The sequence below is a fragment of the Myiozetetes cayanensis genome, unplaced genomic scaffold (genome assembly GCF_022539395.1).
Source record: "Myiozetetes cayanensis isolate MyiCay16 unplaced genomic scaffold, myiCay2020 scf2-11, whole genome shotgun sequence".
NCBI classification, from domain to species: Eukaryota; Metazoa; Chordata; class Aves; order Passeriformes; family Tyrannidae; genus Myiozetetes; species Myiozetetes cayanensis.
Window position 1 is genome coordinate 1,649,722 of NW_026087411.1, and position 19,703 is coordinate 1,669,424.

General features: G+C 48.1%; 1 protein-coding gene across 4 annotated transcripts in view; it reads left to right on the top strand.

Moving 5' to 3' along the window:
- The first annotated feature begins 2,670 nt into the window (after window positions 1-2,670).
- CCDC85A (coiled-coil domain containing 85A) overlaps window positions 2,671-19,703 on the top strand; it is a 52,700-nt gene continuing 35,667 nt past the window's right edge. For 3 of the 4 annotated variants that reach the window (XM_050316992.1, XM_050316993.1, XM_050316994.1), the window contains exons 1-2: window positions 2,671-3,025; window positions 5,618-6,533. In XM_050316992.1, coding sequence (XP_050172949.1) covers window positions 2,807-3,025; window positions 5,618-6,533 — 1,135 coding nt within the window. In that variant the 5' untranslated portion in view covers window positions 2,671-2,806. The remainder of the gene's footprint in view (window positions 3,026-5,617; window positions 6,534-19,703) is intronic. The other variant, XM_050316996.1, reaches the window with a different exon arrangement.

Genomic DNA, 19,703 nt, shown 5'->3' on the forward strand with positions numbered 1-19,703 from the left:
TTTAAGCTTGCCAGGAGCTGGGAATAATTATGTAGCACTTCCCACTGTGGTTTTGATCTCGTTACAGGAGTGTGAGTGAATGTGGAATTAGATCCTCTCCTTATAGAAACGTTCCACATTAGTTCCACTCGATATGCTCTCGGTTCCGTTATTAGAGCTCCATTTGTGCCTGACAGTTGAGGTTGGGCTCGGTTCAGCTGTTCCCAGTGGCCATACCTGCTGCACTGCCCCTTCCCACCTATGCCCATACGATAAAGCTGTGCCTCCCGAGGACACAAATGGGGAGGTGTTTCCCACTCGTGGGGAACACGGTGTTCCCTGCAGCTCTGGTCATCTCACAGCCATGCTTTCCATGGCATCCCGCCATCAAAGGCTGTGGAATCTGCTCTGGAGAAACACTGCTGGTGTTGAGGCAAATGGACACTCTTTCCTGAAGCTTTCAGATTTAAAAGTTTCTGGTCATTTTGCAGTTAATTGTTTATTTCATGGAAAGACATTAATTAGAACTTGTAAAAATCTAACATCATATGACCTTTCAACTGAATTAGAAGAAGAAAAGCCTTAATTTATTGCTGCCTTTTCCCCAAGCTGTTCTTTTTTAGTTGCATTTAAATAGAATATATTTGGGCATGAAAGTTGACAGCTCCTTTTTCATGGCCTTTTACTGTATTTTTGCTGTGGCTGGTCAGATGCTTTTATCTAAAGCTTTGTTCTTTGCAGTGGAAAAAAAATTCCAGAGGATTTAAGAGAGTGATAGAGTTTTCAGAGAAAATAAAATTTTCACACAATACTTGGGGCTGCTCGGGAAATGGGATTTCATGCTGGCAAAGCTCCACGCTTTGTTGGAGCTCGTGTTGACAGTGATGGACTTTGGGGTTCATCCCGCAGCTCAGCCAGCGTTCCCACCCTTCTGTGCTTCCCTCTGTGTCACAGGGACTCTTTGGAGTGGGTGTGGTGGGTCCTGAGTAGGGCCTGGACCTGTGGGAGCAGCTCAGGTGTGATTCCCACGCCAAGACTTCGGCAAGGGAGGGAGCTGATGTGGTGCTCAGGGCTGCCCTGGCTGCGTCATCCTGGGACCTGGCTGGGTGGAACCATGGGAGACAGGAGGGACCTGGGAAATGGATCGGCTGAGTGAATGTCTCTGACTGGGGTTTGGGAAGGGAAACCACTTGTTGGTGTGGGGGAAAGGCAAAGCGTGGCCCACGATGGAAAGGAGCAGGAGAACTGTGGTGATCGAGGGACAGCTGACTGTTCAAGGAAAGGATTAGCAGTAAGAACAAAGGAGCAGTGTTTGATTTAACCGTTCTTTGGCAACTCTTAAATTGGACTAAGAGCAGAAAGTAATCCTTGGCTAGTCTGGTCCTGTGGCATTGGCAGGGAAGTGCTGGCTGGGACAGTGACATGGGACAGGTAGGGCACAGGTTGTGCAGCTGCCTCTGCGGAGGAGCCCTGCTCGTGGGGCTACAGCCTACTGATCTGCCAGTGCTGGCATTAAGTACTTTAATTTTTCCTCTCAAGAATGAGACATCTTCTTTAATCCCACGTAATTATAAAATTGCAAAGTCGGAGGACCCATTAGGCGAGGCAGCTCCTGTGCCCTCAGGGGATTGTTCAGGGGAACTCGGTGATTGAGAAATGGGGATTCAACCAATTACTCACCTCGTAGTCTCGGTTCATCACTGCTGCCACTGAGATCTGTCGTGTCATCTTTCTTTGCGAGCAGCATGAACGGATTATCAAGTTTCATTCTCAGATCATCTGCAAGGCAGATTTATGCACAGCCTTTGTATCTCTAAGCAAATTGGGGAACGTGAGTCTCTCGCTACACCGCGGCCGAGTATTCCTAAGGAAGGGCTATTAATAGCCCAATCCTAGTTCCCTCGGGGGGCTTGTCTCATGGCATGCGACCTCCATGTGGAGCGGGAGCCGCGCCGAGCAGCGGTGCGGGGCTGCGAGTGCGGGAGCCGCGCCGAGGAGCGGGGTGCGGCTGCGAGCGCGGGGCGTGCCGAGGCGGTGCCGGCGGGCGGTGATGTAATGCGAGCTGTGGAGAGCCGGCCCGGCGGGGCATCGCGCCGATCCGCGGGCGGCTGCGCCGTCCCTGGATGCCGCGGTGCGGGCCGGTGGCCGATCGGCTCCCGTGCAGGGTGTGCGGGTGCCGCGGTGTCCCGCAGGTGTGCCCCGCAGCGGGCGGCCCCGCGGCGCTGGCGGGCGGCGGGCGGCAGGTGGAGCCCGCGGTCCGCCCCTGCCCGCGCCCGCGCCGCCCCCCCGCACGTGGCGAGGCCCCGCTGAAAAGCCGCGAGCGGCCCCGCACCCGGCACTGCCGCCCGCAGCGCCCGAGCCGCGCCGAGCCCTCCCGCTCCTGCCGCTCCTGCCCGCCCGCCGCCATGGCGAGCGGCACCCGCTCCCCGCAGCCCGCACTGCCGCCCGCAGCCCGCTGACAGCCCGCGCCGCAGTCCCGCCGCCGCCACCACCGGCCGCTCGCAGCCCGCGCTGACCTGTTGAACGAGCCGCGCTTGTCTCGGCGATCCTTTGTCTCGGGGGTTCTTTCTGCTTCTTTTCCTTCTCGACGGGGGAAGTTTGCTCCCCAGACCGTGGCCCGGCTTCATCCACACCCTTTCCTCCTCGTCTTCCTCCTGTTTTCCCGGATCCGCTGCGCGGGGCCAGGAGCGATCTCTCCCGTGAGCCCCAGCCCCGCGCTGGAGCCGGGGGCACTCTCGGGCTCCGGGCTCGCCCTTTGCCCCGGCGGCGGCGGAGGGGCGGCCCCGGCAGCGCGGGGAGGCTCCGCGGCTGTCCCCGCGCTGCCACTATGGCCAAAGTGGCGGCGGAAAGTTGCGGGTCGGCGCCGGCCGAGGACTTGTCCAAGGTGTCGGACGAGGAGCTGCTCAAGTGGAGCAAGGAGGAGCTGATCCGCAGCCTCCGCCGCGCCGAGGCCGAGAAGATGAGCGCGATGCTGGACCACAGCAACCTCATCCGCGAGGTGAACCGCCGCCTCCAGCTCCACCTCGGCGAGATCCGCGGCTTGAAGGTAGAGCGGGGCGGGCAGGGTGGGACCCTGAAGTTCGTGCGGTATCTCCGCGGCCCCCGCCCGTCCCGCCGGGAGCGGTTCTCGTCAGGTGGACGGTCCGGGAGGAGCCGCTCCCGAGAACCGCAGGAAAAGTAGACGAGGGCTGGAGTGAATAGCCTTTGATGCTGCTTAAAAATCGGGTGTCCGGCTAAGAGATGAGCAGCTATTTGGCAGGATGTGCAGCGCAGCTGGGGAGTGCTCTGCCCCAGTGTTCTTTGGTTTGGTATAGACACTAAAGTCTGGTCACCTCTGTGTTAGACTCCACTGGTGTGGAGTTCAGTGATCCTGCCTGAAGTGCACGAGAAATCAGGATGTGCAGAGCTGTAGATGTTCAGAAGGGTTTTTGTCCCTGCTTTCAGCTGCCCTAGTCTGTCAGGCAGGCAGGCTGCTGGAGGGAGTTGGTCACTTCCAGGATGCAGTGCAGGGTATAGCAGGTGATGGCAAACCTTTGGGCTCGGTTTTAGGATGATCAGAACCAACCCCTAGTTTGTTGTCTGAAAAAGGCATCTGATAATGCATCTCTGACCGTCTGATAATGCATCTCTGACCAGCCATTTTCAATTGTATCCTTGTGAAGGCTGCACATTACAGGTCAGACCAAGTCTGTAATGGCTTATCCCTTCTAAATTTCACTCTTTGGTTGAGTGAGAGGCTTAGTCCCTAATGTTTCCTTCCCACTCTGAGGATTGGGAAGATAGTGTGACTGCTTCCAGAGAATTACCTTGCTTGTGTATTACAGACCTAGAAAGTTACCTTAGGGCAGGCAGGACCATGGAACATTTTTTATCTTGTTGCTTTGAGAAGGGACATTGTGTTTAGGAAATTCTTTCAATGAGATTGGAAGGAAGGAGAGGAGAGACAGATGAAGTGTGGGCTTTTGAATTATTGCATGGAAGAAGTGCATTAGAAGAGAATTCTTCACTTGTAGAATGGCTTTAGATGATGGAATTGCTGAGAAAGTGTCTTTGATCATAGTGTGGCATAAAAGAAACAGCTTGTGGGGGAAGACTCTTCCTGTCTCCCAAATGTTTGTGTTCTGCAGAGTATGGGAGTGTGTGTCCCTTCCCTCTTTTTGACCATACATGGTGTCTGGGGGTTAAAAAGACCTATCCATGATAGTATTTAGTAAGAACGAAGCTTCGGTTTCAAATGTATGTCCAATTACAACAATAACATCTTTCTCCCGGTGCTGTGACATCATATGGATTCCTGCATCCTCCAGATAACTGACCAAACACCAAGATGTGTAGGAAGGAGTGACACATTCCCCTCTCAGTTCTGAACTCCTTAAGTCATGGTTAACTTCCTCCTTTTGTTCAGATGCCCCATCTGGAACTTTTGGACAGGATCTGAGAGAAGGAGGTTGTGAGCCCCGTGCTGGTGTCTGCACAACTCCCTCCTTTGTTCTGTGTGAGATACCAGGTCCCTGAGTCAGAATGCCCAGCTGGAAGGCTGCCTTCTGGCTGAGGAATTCTGCACTTCCACAACTTTTTTATTCCACTGTGGGATCACTTCAAACATCTCTCACCAGCAGAGATTTTTAAGGACACCTTGTAACCTTTTTTTCGTTGTCAAATACAGGTTGAAGTCGGTCGAGTTCAGAGTTGCTCTGAGGCAAAGATCAGACAAACCCCGGCATTCATGGATCCAAGTCCAATGGGCTTACAAAAGCTTCCCTTTCTTGGGGAACAGGGCTAAAATGGTGTTTCCGTAAGACCAACCCTTCAACAATTGTGGCTAATCTGTTAGTGCTATCATACATAAGAAGGAATGAATATGGAGTTGGGGGAAAGAGAAATGTAGTCACAAGTCCAAACTAGGAGGATAAAATACTGCAAATGTTTTCTTTGGCATTATTCTGCTGTAGTAACACCCTGAACATTTTTACTTCAGAGCATTTGCTTCAGACTGTTCCTCACTCAGAGAAGGGCAAGGAATCATGTACTGCATTTTATTAGGAGTGAAAAATCTATTAAAGCAGATTATTTAATTTCAGAGTGGTTGAAGCAATCCCAATTAAGTGATGTCTGACAAGGGCTTTTAATGCAAATCTGGAATAATATCAAACAACTCCCTTTTTTTTTTTAATCTCGAAAATGTTCATCTTTACCTGTGACTATGCTTTGGGAATAGGGAGTCTAGATGTTAATAATTAATTATTTAAGTGAGGGTACAAGTTCTGATGTACCTTGCAGTTTTATTCCGGTGACTATTTCTCAGGGGAGCGAGATCATCAGGAGAGCACTTGTGATCTTTGCCCAGGTTGGGAGCTAAATTACTCTGATATTTAGTGTGAAAATTAATTAAGCACCTGAAACTTTTATGCTGTCTCAGAAGTTAGTCTTTGAACACCTCAAAGTAGCTCCAGGTCAGCTTTGGCTGGACAGCAGCTCTGTTTGAAGCACTGTGCTGTCACAGTGTGCCAGATCTACACATGCAATTATTTGTGCCTCACTTGAGTGCCTAAATACGATTTTGTGGCTTGTGTAAGGGTGGTTGTATAACACCAATTCCTTTAGACCCTTCTCTGCCATGATCATCTTTCTCTTGAAGGATATCAACCAGAAGCTGCAAGAGGATAACCAGGAGCTGAGGGACCTGTGCTGCTTCCTGGACGACGACCGGCAGAAGGGCAAGAAGGTGTCTCGGGAGTGGCAGCGGCTGGGCAGGTACAGCGCCAGCGTGATGCACAAAGAGGTGGCCTTATACCTACAGAAGCTGAAGGAACTGGAGGTGAGACAGGAGGAGGTGGTTAAGGAGAACCTGGAGCTGAAGGAGCTGTGTGTGCTGCTGGACGAGGAGAAGGGTGGTGGAGCCGGGAGCCGCAGCTCCATCGACAGCCAGATCAGCCTGTGCCAGCTGACGGCGACCAGTGCCTACATCAGAGACGTGGGGGACGGCAGCAGCACCTCCAGCACGGGCAGCACAGACAGCCCAGACCACCACAAACATCACCCCAGCACCAGCCCAGAGCACCTGCAGAAGGCTCGGGGGGAAGGAAGCCCCGAGCACCAGAAGCACAGGAGCATCAGCCCGGAGCACCTGCAGAAGCCCCGCAGCTCCGGCAGTCCCGACCACCACCTGAAAGGGCCGAGCCCCGAGCATCACAAAACCATCGTCAAAGTCCCCGACCAACAAAAGCACAGCAGCAGCAGCCCAGAAACTATCCCAAAGCACGTTTTAAGTAGTAGCCCTGAACACTTTCAAAAGCAGAGGCCTAGTGGCAGCCCTGAGCACCAAAAGCACAGCGGTGGCAGCCCAGAGCACCTCCAGAAGCACACGCCGAGTGGGAGTACAGAGCACCTGCACAAGGTGAGGGGCACCAGCCCAGAGCACCTCAAACAGCACTATGGAGGCAGCCCCGAGCACCTCAAACACCTCAGCGGAGGCAGCAGGGAAGGGACCCTCAGGAGACAAGTGACAGAGGACCTGTCCCCTCACCACAGGAGTATTTACAACGGAATGAATGGTGGGTCAATGCTTCCAGTGAAAGCTCCCTTTGAAAATTCCTTAGGTAGTTGCAGTGCTATTTCAGGAGAAGGAGTGATGAAACGTTTCATTTCATTGATGTGAAACGGAAGGTAACGGGTCTGGTGTCAGCACTGTTCCCTTAGCAAGTGATTTAATTGGAGTGGTGCTGTTTGTCCATCCAGCACGTGTTGGGTAGATTAAAAAAGTAGGGGAAAAGTGCATTTTGAGTGCTGGTGCAAGATACCAAGGAGCAGCTCCTGGCCCTGACCCTGCTCTGTGGCTGGTAGATGTAAACTGTTTGTCCCCAGGTGGGTTTCTGTTTGCATCAGGGAGGAATTGCATTATGTTCCTTGTCCTGCCTGTGTCTGAGTCAGCAGAGTGGAGCTGAATGTCTCCAGTTTCCTTTCCACCTTCCTCTAGCTTTAAAGATTTTAGACATTTCCTGTCTATTGATTGAAGGCTTCTTATGTCCTTTTGCATAAGCTTTGGAGAAGACCCCAGGTGAAGAGTAGGGTCAATAGAAATGAATCTGATAGCTCCTACAGCTTCTCAAAGCCTGGAGTTTGCATATTTTTAACTATAACAAATTAAAAATTAAGGAAGATCTGAAGGGGTTTCTTAGCTGATGTTATTGCTGCCTTTTAGAAAGTTTTCCTGTAAACGTGCCAAGCTTTTAAGAGCGGTGTATCCTCACTGATTGGGGTTAATTTCTATTCTTAGGATAGTCACACTGTAAGCATTTTGTTGTTCTGAAAGTCAAATGGTTACAAAGTTCAAGCATCCTCCTCTGCTGTAGAAACAGCTCTTCATGGACTTAGCAGAATTTCTGTAGCCTGCTCCTTTTGTTTCCTCCATATGCATTGAGATGTTTCCATGAAGGAACTTAGTGTCCTAGTGGAAAACTCTTCTCCCAGTCCCGAAGTGGTAAGTGTGGAGACCCCTGTCTTTGATTTGGAAACGATTATTAAGGTGAGTGTGTGACAAGTGTGTGACGATGTGTAGCACAACAGTTGCTGCAGTTGGCCTGGCACAGCTTCCATTCAATGCTGTATTCTTTCCCCATTTTCTGTTTAAAACTGACCTTACTGTGAGCATGAATTGTGGAACCAGACTTCCTAACAGTGCCTGGTTTCTTGCACCCATGACGTTCATCAGTCCATCCCTGATTCAGCAGAAAGGTGATCTCAGATTTTAAGTATGTATTTTTCAAGCTCACACCCAGGTGAAGATATGGTTTTTCTGTTCCCAGCACGGTGGGTTTGTGGATTTTTCTGGTGTCCAAGTACCTTGTCAAGAGCCATGTTGCCAACAGTGCAGTGAGAGCAGTTGTTACTTTAATCCTGAGCTGACTGGCATCCTTTGTGCAGCATATTTCATCTGTCTACAGTTTGGACTCAGGCCACAAGGTGCTGGAGAGGGCAGCTGCTGCTTTGGGAGACTGTTTATTGACTTTAATCACAGCTCTGCCTGTCCTACACTTTATATAATCACTTTTACAGCAAGTCCTCTTTGCTTTGACAACTCCTCTCACCAGTACCTTGTCAAACCTCTCTCCTTTCATATTTATATAATCTGATGCAAACTTGAGGTTTAATTCTGACATTCATCTGACCTTGGTCAGTGGTAAAACTCTTGACAGCTCTGCTGTGAGGAAGAGCCTTTCAGCTTCTGGGAAATACTTGGTCTTCACAGCAAGGCTGAATCCATCTGGGTGTTTGGGTTTTTTTGTGGGAGCAGGTACAGTGGAAGTGGTCAAAGTGCTGGCCATTAGCACTTGCTACTGCTGTGCAAGAAATGTGTAAATCTTAATTTGCATGTTCTGTGTCTGCCTGAACCTGCCAGCTGAGTGTAGGGCATGAAAATCCTGATCTTCTGTGGTAAGAATTGGGGACTTGTGACAACCTGAGTCAGAAAATGGCCTGGGAACGTGGCCCTCAACTCTGATGAGAAATACAAAAGGACCATATTTTGGATTCTTATCCCAAAATCATGTAGTAAGTATTCAGTGTCACCTTGGACTTTAGTTTGTTTTAAAATTTGGAGCGGATCTAGCTAGGAGATGTTTGAGTGCCCACCTGTGTGATGAGTTTGCAGGGCACTTCCAGTCTCACTGTGGTACCTGAGGAGTGTTGTGTGAGCAGCGGGAGCGAAGCGTTGGTGACGCTGAGTGACAAACAGCAAAGACAAACGTCTTTTGAATAAAATAACACATTTTAACTGTGCAACCAGAATTTCCAGGCTCAGGACGAGCCTGTGCCATCTCCCTTGGCCTGGGCTGGCCTCTCTTGGTGCTGCAGGGCAGTGCTGGGTTCTGTGGTGCTGTGTTCCCTGCCAGAGCCTGGCCGGTACCCGGAGGTGTGGGGAGTGGATTCGGGTGTTTGCAGGTTTCTGGCCAGCTCTCCAGCTCCGTCAAAGCCGTGTCAGTGCCATGAGGAGCAGGATGTGCAGATTGCAGGATGTGCTCATGCATTAATCATCGGGCCTCATGCATGTTTTAAGCTGTCACGAGGTGTGCGGGAAGTTACCTCAGCCTTTGGTCCACAGGCACCGCTGAAGGGATGAGGGATGAGGTGATAACGCTGCCTTTCATAATTCTGCTCATTTTCTATGCTCAAACGTTTGATCTTGGTATTTTTTTCTTGTATGACATGTCAGCTTTCATTTATAAGATTTATAAGGCTTTAAAAAAATCCCGCTTCGTGGTTCTCCTACATATTTTTCTCAAATAGGTGTCCTCAGCCTTTGGAGTGACAGAAAATGGGATGGGAGAGCTAAATTTGGTGTCTGTTAATTGAAAACACCTGTATTTCATTTTTAAGGCCTTAACCAAATAAAACACGAGAATGATCTTTTGCTGTAATCACACCTAAATGCTCTGGGTAATGAGAACAGAGGTGTTTGGGATAGAAAGATTGCTGAAATTAGAAGGGAAAGTGCCAGCAGTAAAAACATTTTGAAGAGAATTTTAATGCGACCTGGAAGAATACGTGACAATTTAACTCTGACAGATATTTGGGGTGTAAGTGCCTCTATATAAATTGATCTGCTTTCAGCATTTGCGATCCTAGTGCTGCTTTTTTAGTGTAAGCAATTTATTCTCCACTTTCTATTTTAAGAAGTCCTTTGTTTTACTCTGAGCTTTGACTTTTGTGTGAAAGGAAAGCATCCAAAGGGTTTCACATGTGCTTCTTGCTTCCTGCTGAGGCTGTTAATGAAGAGAAGTAAAACTGCTGACTAACACCTCTCATACCGCTGGAGGTGTGAGGGCTCTTACAGCACAAATGCTACATCACCTCTCCTTGAGCAAAGGTGCTTGGAGGCTGAATAGAGACTCAGCCTAAACTCTGGACACTTTCTGCTGTAAAGGTGCTTCTTAGAAGGAAAATAAAGCGAGAAAATACCGCACTGAGTGAAGAGAGGGAACTGCAGTATGACTTCAGAGAGAAAAACCTCACAACAGTGTTCCTGAGGGAACTGCTATCCTCTCGTGGAAGCAGTGTCTGCTGGCCAGAGAGGGGATGATGGCATCTTTTGATGTAGGTTTGCTCAGTTATGTTTCTTTAAGTTGAACTGGAGATAATTTCCCTGTCCTTAATAGCAGTGTGCAGCACTCTGTGTGTGATTAGACTTTCCTGGTGGCACCCAACACTGCACCCGGGGAGCCTGAGCAGCATTTCTGACTCTTGGGAGCATAAGCAAAGGCTACAAGATCCACCGAATTTTCCCTTTGCCAATATGAAGTAACCCACTGTTTATTTCAGATATTTATTTTTTAAAGTGTGGAGCTCTAAACATTTATGTCTATCAAGTCTTCCAACTGAATTCCGTAGGTTTTTTGCCAAACTTGTAAATTGGTTTTAGCTCTTCCACAGCTTTGAGAGAACTGGGGCATGAGATGTGAATATGTATGGGACTAGAACATGTTGCAGTCGTTCCTGAGGAGGAATTTATCAAGTTGAAAATGTAGATCAGCATCAGCAGTGTCCCATGTGTGTGAGAACAAGGTCCCTGTCAGTCCCTGAGGGAAGGGAATTGGTGCTGACTACAGAGTGTCTGCCAGGGACTGGGGAGCTCAGTACACAGAGCCCAGTCAGGAGCTCCCTTCAGACCTGGGAGGAGTGCCCTTCCCTTCCCGGTGGTTATCCAGCCCCTTCCCTTCCCGGTGGTTATCCAGCCCCTTCCCTTCCCGGTGGTTATCCAGCAGGCAGAGGAGGTGAACACTCTGCTGGCTGCAGAGGAACTGCGGATGTGAGCCCCTGTCTCTTGTTTGCAGTGCCTGCTGCAACTTCCCTGACACTTGACCCCAGAAGGGATAATCAGTCACAGCCCCGCTGCTGACCGTCAGGCACAGCAGCACTGGCCATGCCTCCACAAACACTGCAAGCTGGTTCCCACCCCCTGGCTTTAGTGGCACCCCTGGGCTGCAGCCGGTGTCCCGATTTTGATTGTGTTTTGTTTATCTCATGGCAAGGCTTTTAAAAACCGATGCGTTTTCTGAGCGGTGAGTGGGCGTTTGTTTTGGTCTGTTAGGAGACAATAGACGCTTATTTATTTTTCATGGTGGTTGGGTCAAGAGTTAAGCCATTTGCCTTTACCTCAGAGAGCTTATCAGGAGTTTGCATGGCTACTGTTGTCTGCCTGAAATATGTGGGCAGGTTTGGACGTTATTTTATTTTCCTTAGTGCCAGAATGGCGATTCCTCACGTTAAAGCCTTGTCTGAGCCCCTACTGAGACAGTGCCTCCAACCCCACTGAGGGCCTCGTGTAACAGTGCTCCTCCTGACTGTGGAGTTACACTGTTATGATTTGATAATAGTAAATTATGGGTTTGGAAGTATCCGTGATTAAATTGTCAACTTCTCTGAACTCTGGCACTTCTAATGCAGAGTCAGACTATTATAATAACTTGGGGTAAGTGCTGCTTGTTTAAGAAATTCAGCCTTGCAGTGTGTATTGCGTGTCCATCAAAGTGTCCTGTCTCTTCAGTGCTATCTGTTCATGGGGTGTTTTTTTTAGATTTTCTATTTTATTATGGAGTTCTCAATGGAGGATGGTTGCAGGCTGTGCAGAGATGGGAGCTGAACTGGTCAATGGCAAGGGAAGAGCAGGCAGTGGAGTGTGGGGTTCAAATTTTGTGCCGCTCCTCACACACAGAGTTCATGGATGTTGACAGGAGCAAAGGACAGCGAGGCATTCCAAATTATAGGGTATTTAGTGAGCTATAATAAAGCTTTGTGTACACAAGAAAATGACCCTGGCAGTGAAAATTCATTGGCTTCTGAGCTAGTAAGTCATGTCTTAATTAGTAAACCGAGGCACAGCTTGTCTTGGGTCATACTGTCGTGTGCACAGATATATAGTTACTGAGAGGGCAGTGAGAATTATCACCAAGGCAGGATCTTGATATAAATCTTGTCTCTTCTTGAGCATCTTGACTGGTTAAAGGGTGGTCTCTGGGAAGAGAATCAGTGGGACTGAAACACTGAGCCTGGAATTTTGCTTAATGCAGAAAGCAGGACAATAGTGTGTTTCAGAGGAAATGAATTAAAAAGTGTACCATGGGGGGCAAAGGACATGCAGGAAAATTGTCTTAAAAGACTAAACAGCAATGATACCAGTCTGTGCACGTTGAGTGGTTTTGTAAATGGGTTTTTTTTGAGTGCTTTTAATTCTGGAGGCACAGGGAAGAGTCAGGATTGTGATGTGAGACGTGTCCCTGAGCATTTGGGACACAGCAGGAAGGGGTGTGCAAATTTATTGATTGTGAACGGGAAAGCTGCTCTCTTGAGCTGGGCTGTCTCAAAAGATGAACAGTTGTGTGAAGGCTCTGAATAACAAATAGTCTTAGTTCTACTTGTCAGTTCTGCTAGAAAATTGCTGGCATATTTGCATTGTCTCTCTAACATTGATGGGGGGAGGAAGAAACCAGCAGCTTTGCACCCATGTACTTCAGCAAGAACACATTTCTTCTACCCTTCAGTTTTTATTTACATGGTTTGTTTGAACTTCACTGATATGTAAAAGTCCATGCAATAATTTGAGGGCTTATTTAGACTAATCAAACACAGTGTTCAGGCACTGTCAAGAGTAGAAGCGGGGAAAGCCCAGTGAGCCATGTGGCAAACAACACTGTTGAATGTCCTCTGAAGGTCTCCATTTCTCCTCAAGGTTACACAAATTATCACAGAGTGTTTATGCCTGTAATATTAAACAGCTCTAATGTGATCAGTACTGAGATAGCTCCTTCAAATGGTTGACCTCAAAGCTCCCTGAGTGTCTCTCACGGCGTCTCTGAGTTCCTGTGGGTTGTGAAAAGCTCAGCCCTTGCTGTGGAACACGTACCTGTGACTGGCATTAGATAAAACCCCTTATTTTTCACAAAGGGTACAAGGCTGATTCTTCACTCTGGAGCTCCCAGTAAGCTGAGTGCAGACAAGCCTGGAGCAAGGCATTGATTGCTGCCCCACATCCCCTGCTGGTGCCTGAGCCTGCTTTTGTCTTACACCAAACAGACCTCAGGGAGGGCCAGAATCCATCTGACGGCTTCCGCGGTCTGAAACCATTACCAAGCACATTAAGGCGGCTCTCTAAAAATAGTGCTGGGTTGTGAGAAAGCAAAGGAACGTTGTACTGAAGGCAGATGAGCACACCAAGCACAAACATCAGTGCTGGGAGGTAGAACCTGAACGTTCACTCAGCTCCCCCGAAGCATTCGAGCTCGTCACCCCTGGTCGCACTGACATGGGGTGCCCAGGCAGATGCTTAACTATCTGTGCCCCTGCAGGGCTCTGAATGAAGTCACTGTCACTCCTCTTGTTTGCTTGGGTCCATTGGAGAATTTTTTGTAACCCAGAGTTAAGTTTTGAATGTGAGGTTTTTGCGGTGTCGCTAAACCCATAAAGGAAACATGACAACAAAGTATTCCAACAATGTTTTTTTTTCCTAACCAGCTCTCCAAGCACCAAGACCAAAGGCTCTTCAGTCTTAACTGAACAGCAGAAGGTACCAAAATCTGTGTCCTCTGTAAATGACCTTTTGATTTATTCCTGTTGTCGGATCACCTGGTCTGCACTCCACTCCATAATGCTGAATGCTACATTTTCACCCCTTACAACCATAGCATGTGCAAATATTGTGGACAACTAGGAGGACAAAAGCATCCTGAGCTTTCAGTAAAGTAAATCCTACTTTCAGCATGACGCCACTGGGATTTGTGTGTTTTACCCTCTCCATGAATGGAATAAAATGGGGTGATTTTGTCACTTCTGGGTGTACTGGAATGTTGTATTGAGCCTGGTAAAAATGGATTGCTGGATTGCCTGGCAGCATGGGAGTGACTGAGCAGACTCTTGGAAGCACGGATGTCACGGTTTGATCCTGTCAAGTCACTTCATCATCCTGGGTTTGTCCTGAATGGGGTGGACAGCGTTGACTTCTTGTATTGATCCCAGAACTGCAAGTACATCCAGTGGTAGACCCTGGAGTACTGAAAACATGGTTGGGGAAGTCCAGAAAGAGATGTAGCACAACAGGATGTGCTTGTCCCATGCTCCTGATAACTCTACAACACCCCAGATTCAGCAAAGTGTATTTATTGTACTTAAAGGACAAGTCCAGGCTCATCACCTGCCCCTGGAAAAGTGTCCTTCAGGCACTGAAACCAAGAGTCACTTTCCTGGGTAACATGTCCTATTCCACCTCTCTTGCTTGATGGTGTTTTTACTTTATTTTACTTTTTAACTAACAAACCCAACAGCTGATTCCAATAGCAGTTTGGAAAACAGATGTTTGAAGGATTAGTGAAGAATGACTGAGAATTTCTGTTGGTGTTGAGAACAAAATACCCGTTGAATTTATCTCTGTGGAAAGCTCTGTAGTTTAAATGTAGCAAACCTTGGCTGTGTCTGCTCTGTGCTTGGTAGGGATGCACTTGGCACATGGCTCTTTCAGTCAGTGGATGTTAGATATTAATCCTGCCTGTAAGATTTTGGGGTTTTCATTATCCTCGTTGCAGAGGAAACAGGATATTGACTGTGGAGATGCAGTCAGGGGACAGCACAGGGAGCACAATGCTCTGGAAGCTCTTGGGAAAGGATCTATAAGGGAAGATCAAGTGACAAGTAGATTTCCACTCCCTGGAATGAGAAAAATCCAGAAAGTGTTTGTATTGTGTTTCCTAGGAAGTGCTGTTTCCCAGGGAACCAGGAGCATTTCAGTTCCAAACACTGAGCCTCGCTGGTCTGAGGTTTTGCCCCTCAGTAGTACTGTAGTACTCAGGTGTTAGAGGCTGACAGTGTGGAGGGGTGAGATTTTGGAGGTAGTTGGTCAGACAAGGCTTGGTTTGACTTGTAGGCAAGTTTGCTCCTGCCTGTTCCCATAGGATGGGAGATTGGAGCATGCTCTGCCTCCTCATGGCTCAGGGGGCTCCCTCACCCTCTGCAGTGGAATCATCTGATCTTGTGTCCTGCGTGTATCACATGTGACAGCCAGCACAATAAATGGTCAGTGATGTCTGCCCTGTGTGTCTGGGACATGCTTAAGTTCTGCTGAATTCTGGACAGAGGGAAACACTGAAAATCTGTAACATGTTGGTCATCAGACTAAACCCATTTATGCATCTCCTGGAGATTGCCCTTGCAGCATGGCCCAGTCTGTCGCTCAAAACCTTTGTGCTGCAGAAGCTTCTTTCTGAGCTTCACTGAGCCCTGGGAGCTTCTGAAAGGTCCAAGGCAAGTGTGTGATCTCAGGGGTGGGCACTGAGGTCCCTGCAGGAGAGCAGGATGGTGCTGTTCTTCTTTGCTCCCTCGGCTGCCCTGGAAAGCAACCAGAAAGTCCTGTCCTCGCTCCGGCTGTAACGGTGCAGTTTGAGCCTCCTGGGCTTTGGGACGGGCCTAGAGTGACTGTGAGGAGAGGAAGCAGCTCTGACCAGAGGGCTTGGGCTTTTCAGCCCACGGAAGAACTCACAGTGGTTCTGGCCCTGGAGATCTCCTGTGTGTTGTGTGGGATGACATCAACGTATGGGACGTGAATTGACGGTGTGAGCCCTGCCCCGATGGCCAGGACAGATGTTGCTGTGAAGGCGAGGCCTGGGGGTGTGTGAGGAGCTCTGGCTGTGCTGTGACCCTCTGTAAATGCCTGGGTACTACCTGCAGCTTTTATCAATAGTTCTGAAAGCACTGTGCCAGCAATGCAAACATTGTCATCGTCGCCCTGAGTGGGAACAGCTAAACAAATGACAAGACAGGATTCATCAGCCTCACATTACTAAACATTACGTGCAGGTTTCCTGAGGTTTTCCTGCTGATTATTCCATTGCATCATGCCAATTTTTTAACAGCTTTATTCCTAGATCAACCTGTTCTGAGTGTGGTGTAAAAACTGGGGCTGAAGTTACTCACATGCCTAGAAAACACCTTTGTGAACAACCGGCTTGATACAAACATTTTCAATGTGTTTCCTTTCAAAAGCAACTTTTAAGGCAACGTTTCCTTCCTTCCTGAACTTCCTGAATTGTGCTAAGCTGGCCAGTGGGAAACAAAGCTACTTTTAATTCCTTTTTGTGTGTGTGCTGCAGTCATATTAGAAGCTGTTAATGCACCCTTTGCATTTACAGGGGGGCTTAAAAGTGTCCTTGCACATAAAGTGATGAATCCACAGGTGGAGAGCTGTGATGGCTTTACTAGAGGAAGCTTTATTTTAATGTCTTGTTTTTAATGTCTTGTGCTGGTACTGGTGTCACTATAAACTAGAGCACATGCCAGGTTGTGGGACCTGAGTGTGAGTTAGCAACCCATTAGTCTCTTAATTATCTCCCTCCTAATTAGATTGCCCTGATTATTTGGTACTTGAAATAAGTGCGTATCTTTAACTTCTCGGGCCAGTAAATTGGAGAAAATTCATTGCTTTTCATTTTACAGGTGTTTTGTCTTTCAGGCTGAAGTGCAGCAACATATGGTGCTGCTTCTGAGGTAGCTCTTGTCTAAATATCTTTGCTTGTAAAATTTTCTGGAGAGCCATGTAATTTTCTCCTGTAAAAGCATTCCTGATGCATTTCACTGGTTTTATAGCTACGGCACGGGTCTTGTCACACTTCTGTCATTGTAAATTCTTAATGGCTGGAGGTCAGGAAATTAAACCGTACCCCAAATAAGAACAGTGGGAGCAAGTAGTTAGAAATTCACAGAAGTAAGTAAGAGTGATAGTTGTATAAAAAAATAAACTAGTTTATCAAAACACTTCCCAGGTATTTTAAAAGGGTCAAACCAGTAGTTTTATTTCGAAGCTGAACTCCTGGGATATCACTGACAGTCAGTAGACATGGAATCCTCTAATGCAGTGTCCAGAACCCTCACAGAGTGGTTGTTACATCTCTGTTTGTGCTCGGTCTGGAGTGCACAATTGCCATGGGAAGCTGGAGCCATCAGCATGCACTAAGGATGGAAAATAGCAGCACGTTCATCTGTGTACAATGAGGGCAAACTGGAAACCTTTCTGAGTCTGAAGAGCTGGGAAAGGGAGAGGAGGAGAATAACTGGCATGTTCTGTATATTTTTGCCGGCATTGCTGGACTGTTACCAGTGTACTTGTGACCGTACCTGGCAGCAGTTAAATCAGGGGCCACTTGTCTCGTTTAATTCCAGTAGACATTGTTCGCTCAGCTGCATGTTACATAGATAGAAGGCACCATATAACTTACATGTTAACTGACAATTTTTGCATCAAACATGAGTTTTGGGGTTTCTTTTTGGTTTCATCATTATCAAGTCATTTGGCTAAATAGCCTTACAGAGGTAGAAGGTTTGAAAGCTGTATTGAGGAATTTGTCCTGCTTAGTTTTAGCCTTAGGACCCTTCCTAACTAGAACCTTAAGTACCTTTAGTCTCTCCATTTGTCTAAATGACAATTCTGATAAATTTAACCTGAACCATTTCATGGTAAGGTACAGGGTACAGCCCCTTCCTTCCACGCTGTTTTGGAAGCTGTTTGTGGGGAATTCCGAAGCTGTCTCAGAGGGACAGGGCAGTGCAAGAAGGTGTTCAGTGTGGTGATGGAGAGCTTACATTGCTCTGTACTCTTACATTGAGCTGTACCAACAAGCTCAACAGTCAGATATACAGGCTGCCTGAGATTCAACAATAAGAGGGAAAATTGAATTATGACAAGTGTTGCCAATCCATTACTGTAGCCATGGCAGGAAATGAGACCTGCTCTCTGCAGTAAATGAGGATGATGGCAGTCTGAGAGCCGTCCTTGCCGTGCACCAGCTCTGCCTGCTGCTGCAGAAGGGTGTGAGGAGCACCGGAGCTGTTCTGCCACAATCCGATTCCATCTCTGGAGATGGGAATCATTCTTTGTTTCCTTCTGACACGGCTTTGGTGACAGTGCAGGGTCAGCAGTGTTTGCCTGCTAAAGAGATACACTGCTCACTGTTCTGGAAAATGCAGATTTTAGCCACTAAGAGGTTAAAAATCACAGTTACTATGCGATCTTGGGTGTGGTTTGGAGCTTTCTTCTCTTAAGGAATTGCATTTGTAGCAAAATAGAACGAGTTGAGAAGTGGGATGGTTGAAGCTGTGGGGAGAGAGAAGCCAGGACTGTGCAGCCCTTGGCTGAGGTTGTGCTGTTTTACATTTATTGCCTCTGTTCCTCCCAGGGACAGACACGTTGGAATGGTAAGCCCAGAATGCTGAGGGTAAATCAGCCACACTCCATACAGTCAATAAACTACCCCAGCACTGTTCTGGGCCTTAAAGGTCTTAATGAAAAGAGCAGAGACAACTCTCCCCCTACATCTCTGCTTCCCGCCCCTGTTAAAGTGTGAAGGATCAGTGTGGGAAGGAAGCAGATGTGCTTGGGATCAAACCTTGGCACGCTTGGCCACAGGTGGAACATCCTTTAGAACATTAACAGGGGAGAAAGGCACTGGCTGGTAAAGAAGGGACAGAGGGACTTGGCAAACGCTTAAATGGCTTTAATTTGGTTTTTGGTGGGGAGGAGAAATGGATTTGAATGAGGAATTGATCCCACACAGTTTGATCCTCTTGTAGGAATATTGCCATTGATTTGTGAAGGAGCAGGATGTGGCCACCGTGCTGTGACTGTGCTTTGCTCTTGGTACAGAATAATTCACTGCCACTCGAGAAGAGCCCCGACCCAAACAAACCCACTCCTGCAAATGAACAAACCAAACCCACTTGGCTGCACGGACACTAAATGAACCTTTTAATCTCTAGTATGATTGTTGTGGAGCCAGGGAGGCTGAGGGAAGATGTGCCTTGAAATCCTGCTCCTCAGACTAACTGTGCGCTTGCTGAGCCGTCCCGTAGCCACAATGGTTAATTCATTTTCTAAAGATCACAGATACATGAAACTGAGACTTTTTGATTTATTCTGAGCTCTGAGGAATATAATGTGAAAAGCTATTGAGGTTTTACTGGCTGGCCAGAGCCTGCAGTCAGTTTAATGAGACACAGCTAAATTTACCATGATGAAGTGCTGCTTCGTGCATGAAATAGATGCTGCGGTCCCGTGCTGCTGATTGGTGATTTATTACCTTTAAAACTGTAGCACCAACGTGCAGGATTAATTTCCAGTGGATTATTCATTGTTTGTACCCCCTGGAATCTTACATGATTGATAAACATAATTTAAAATAAACCCAGAAATAAACTAGGGGAGATTTTAAAGTTGTGCATTCTACAACGCTCCACTTTACCCCAGGAGATGTTTTACCAACCTAATGTAGCATAAGTTTGTGCTGGAAAAGATGTTTGTGGCTCACTTAGTTCTGGTTCCTTATGGAATTACTGGTTTATTCTGTGCAGCTCTCAGGGACTGGGTTAAGCTCGTCCCTCTGTGGTGTCCATGGTGCCCGCGGCAGTGCCGGGGCTGATCCCAGCTGACAGCGCTCCATCGGCACCCCAGGCTCCGGGAGCCACTCATGGAGAAATGCCCGCATCAGGACTTGCTCAGCCAGGAGGAGTTGCAGCTCTGAGTCTTGTGTCTGCTTTTACCCTTTCGCTTCTGGGGAGAAAAAGCCGCTGGGAGCCGGGATTAGTGCTGGGAGCCGGGAGGAGAGTCCAGGCAGAACGTGGAGAGGTGTGTCAGGGGCACAGCAAACCTGCAGGGCTGGGCTGGGGTGTTCTCTGGAGCACACACCCCTGGCACA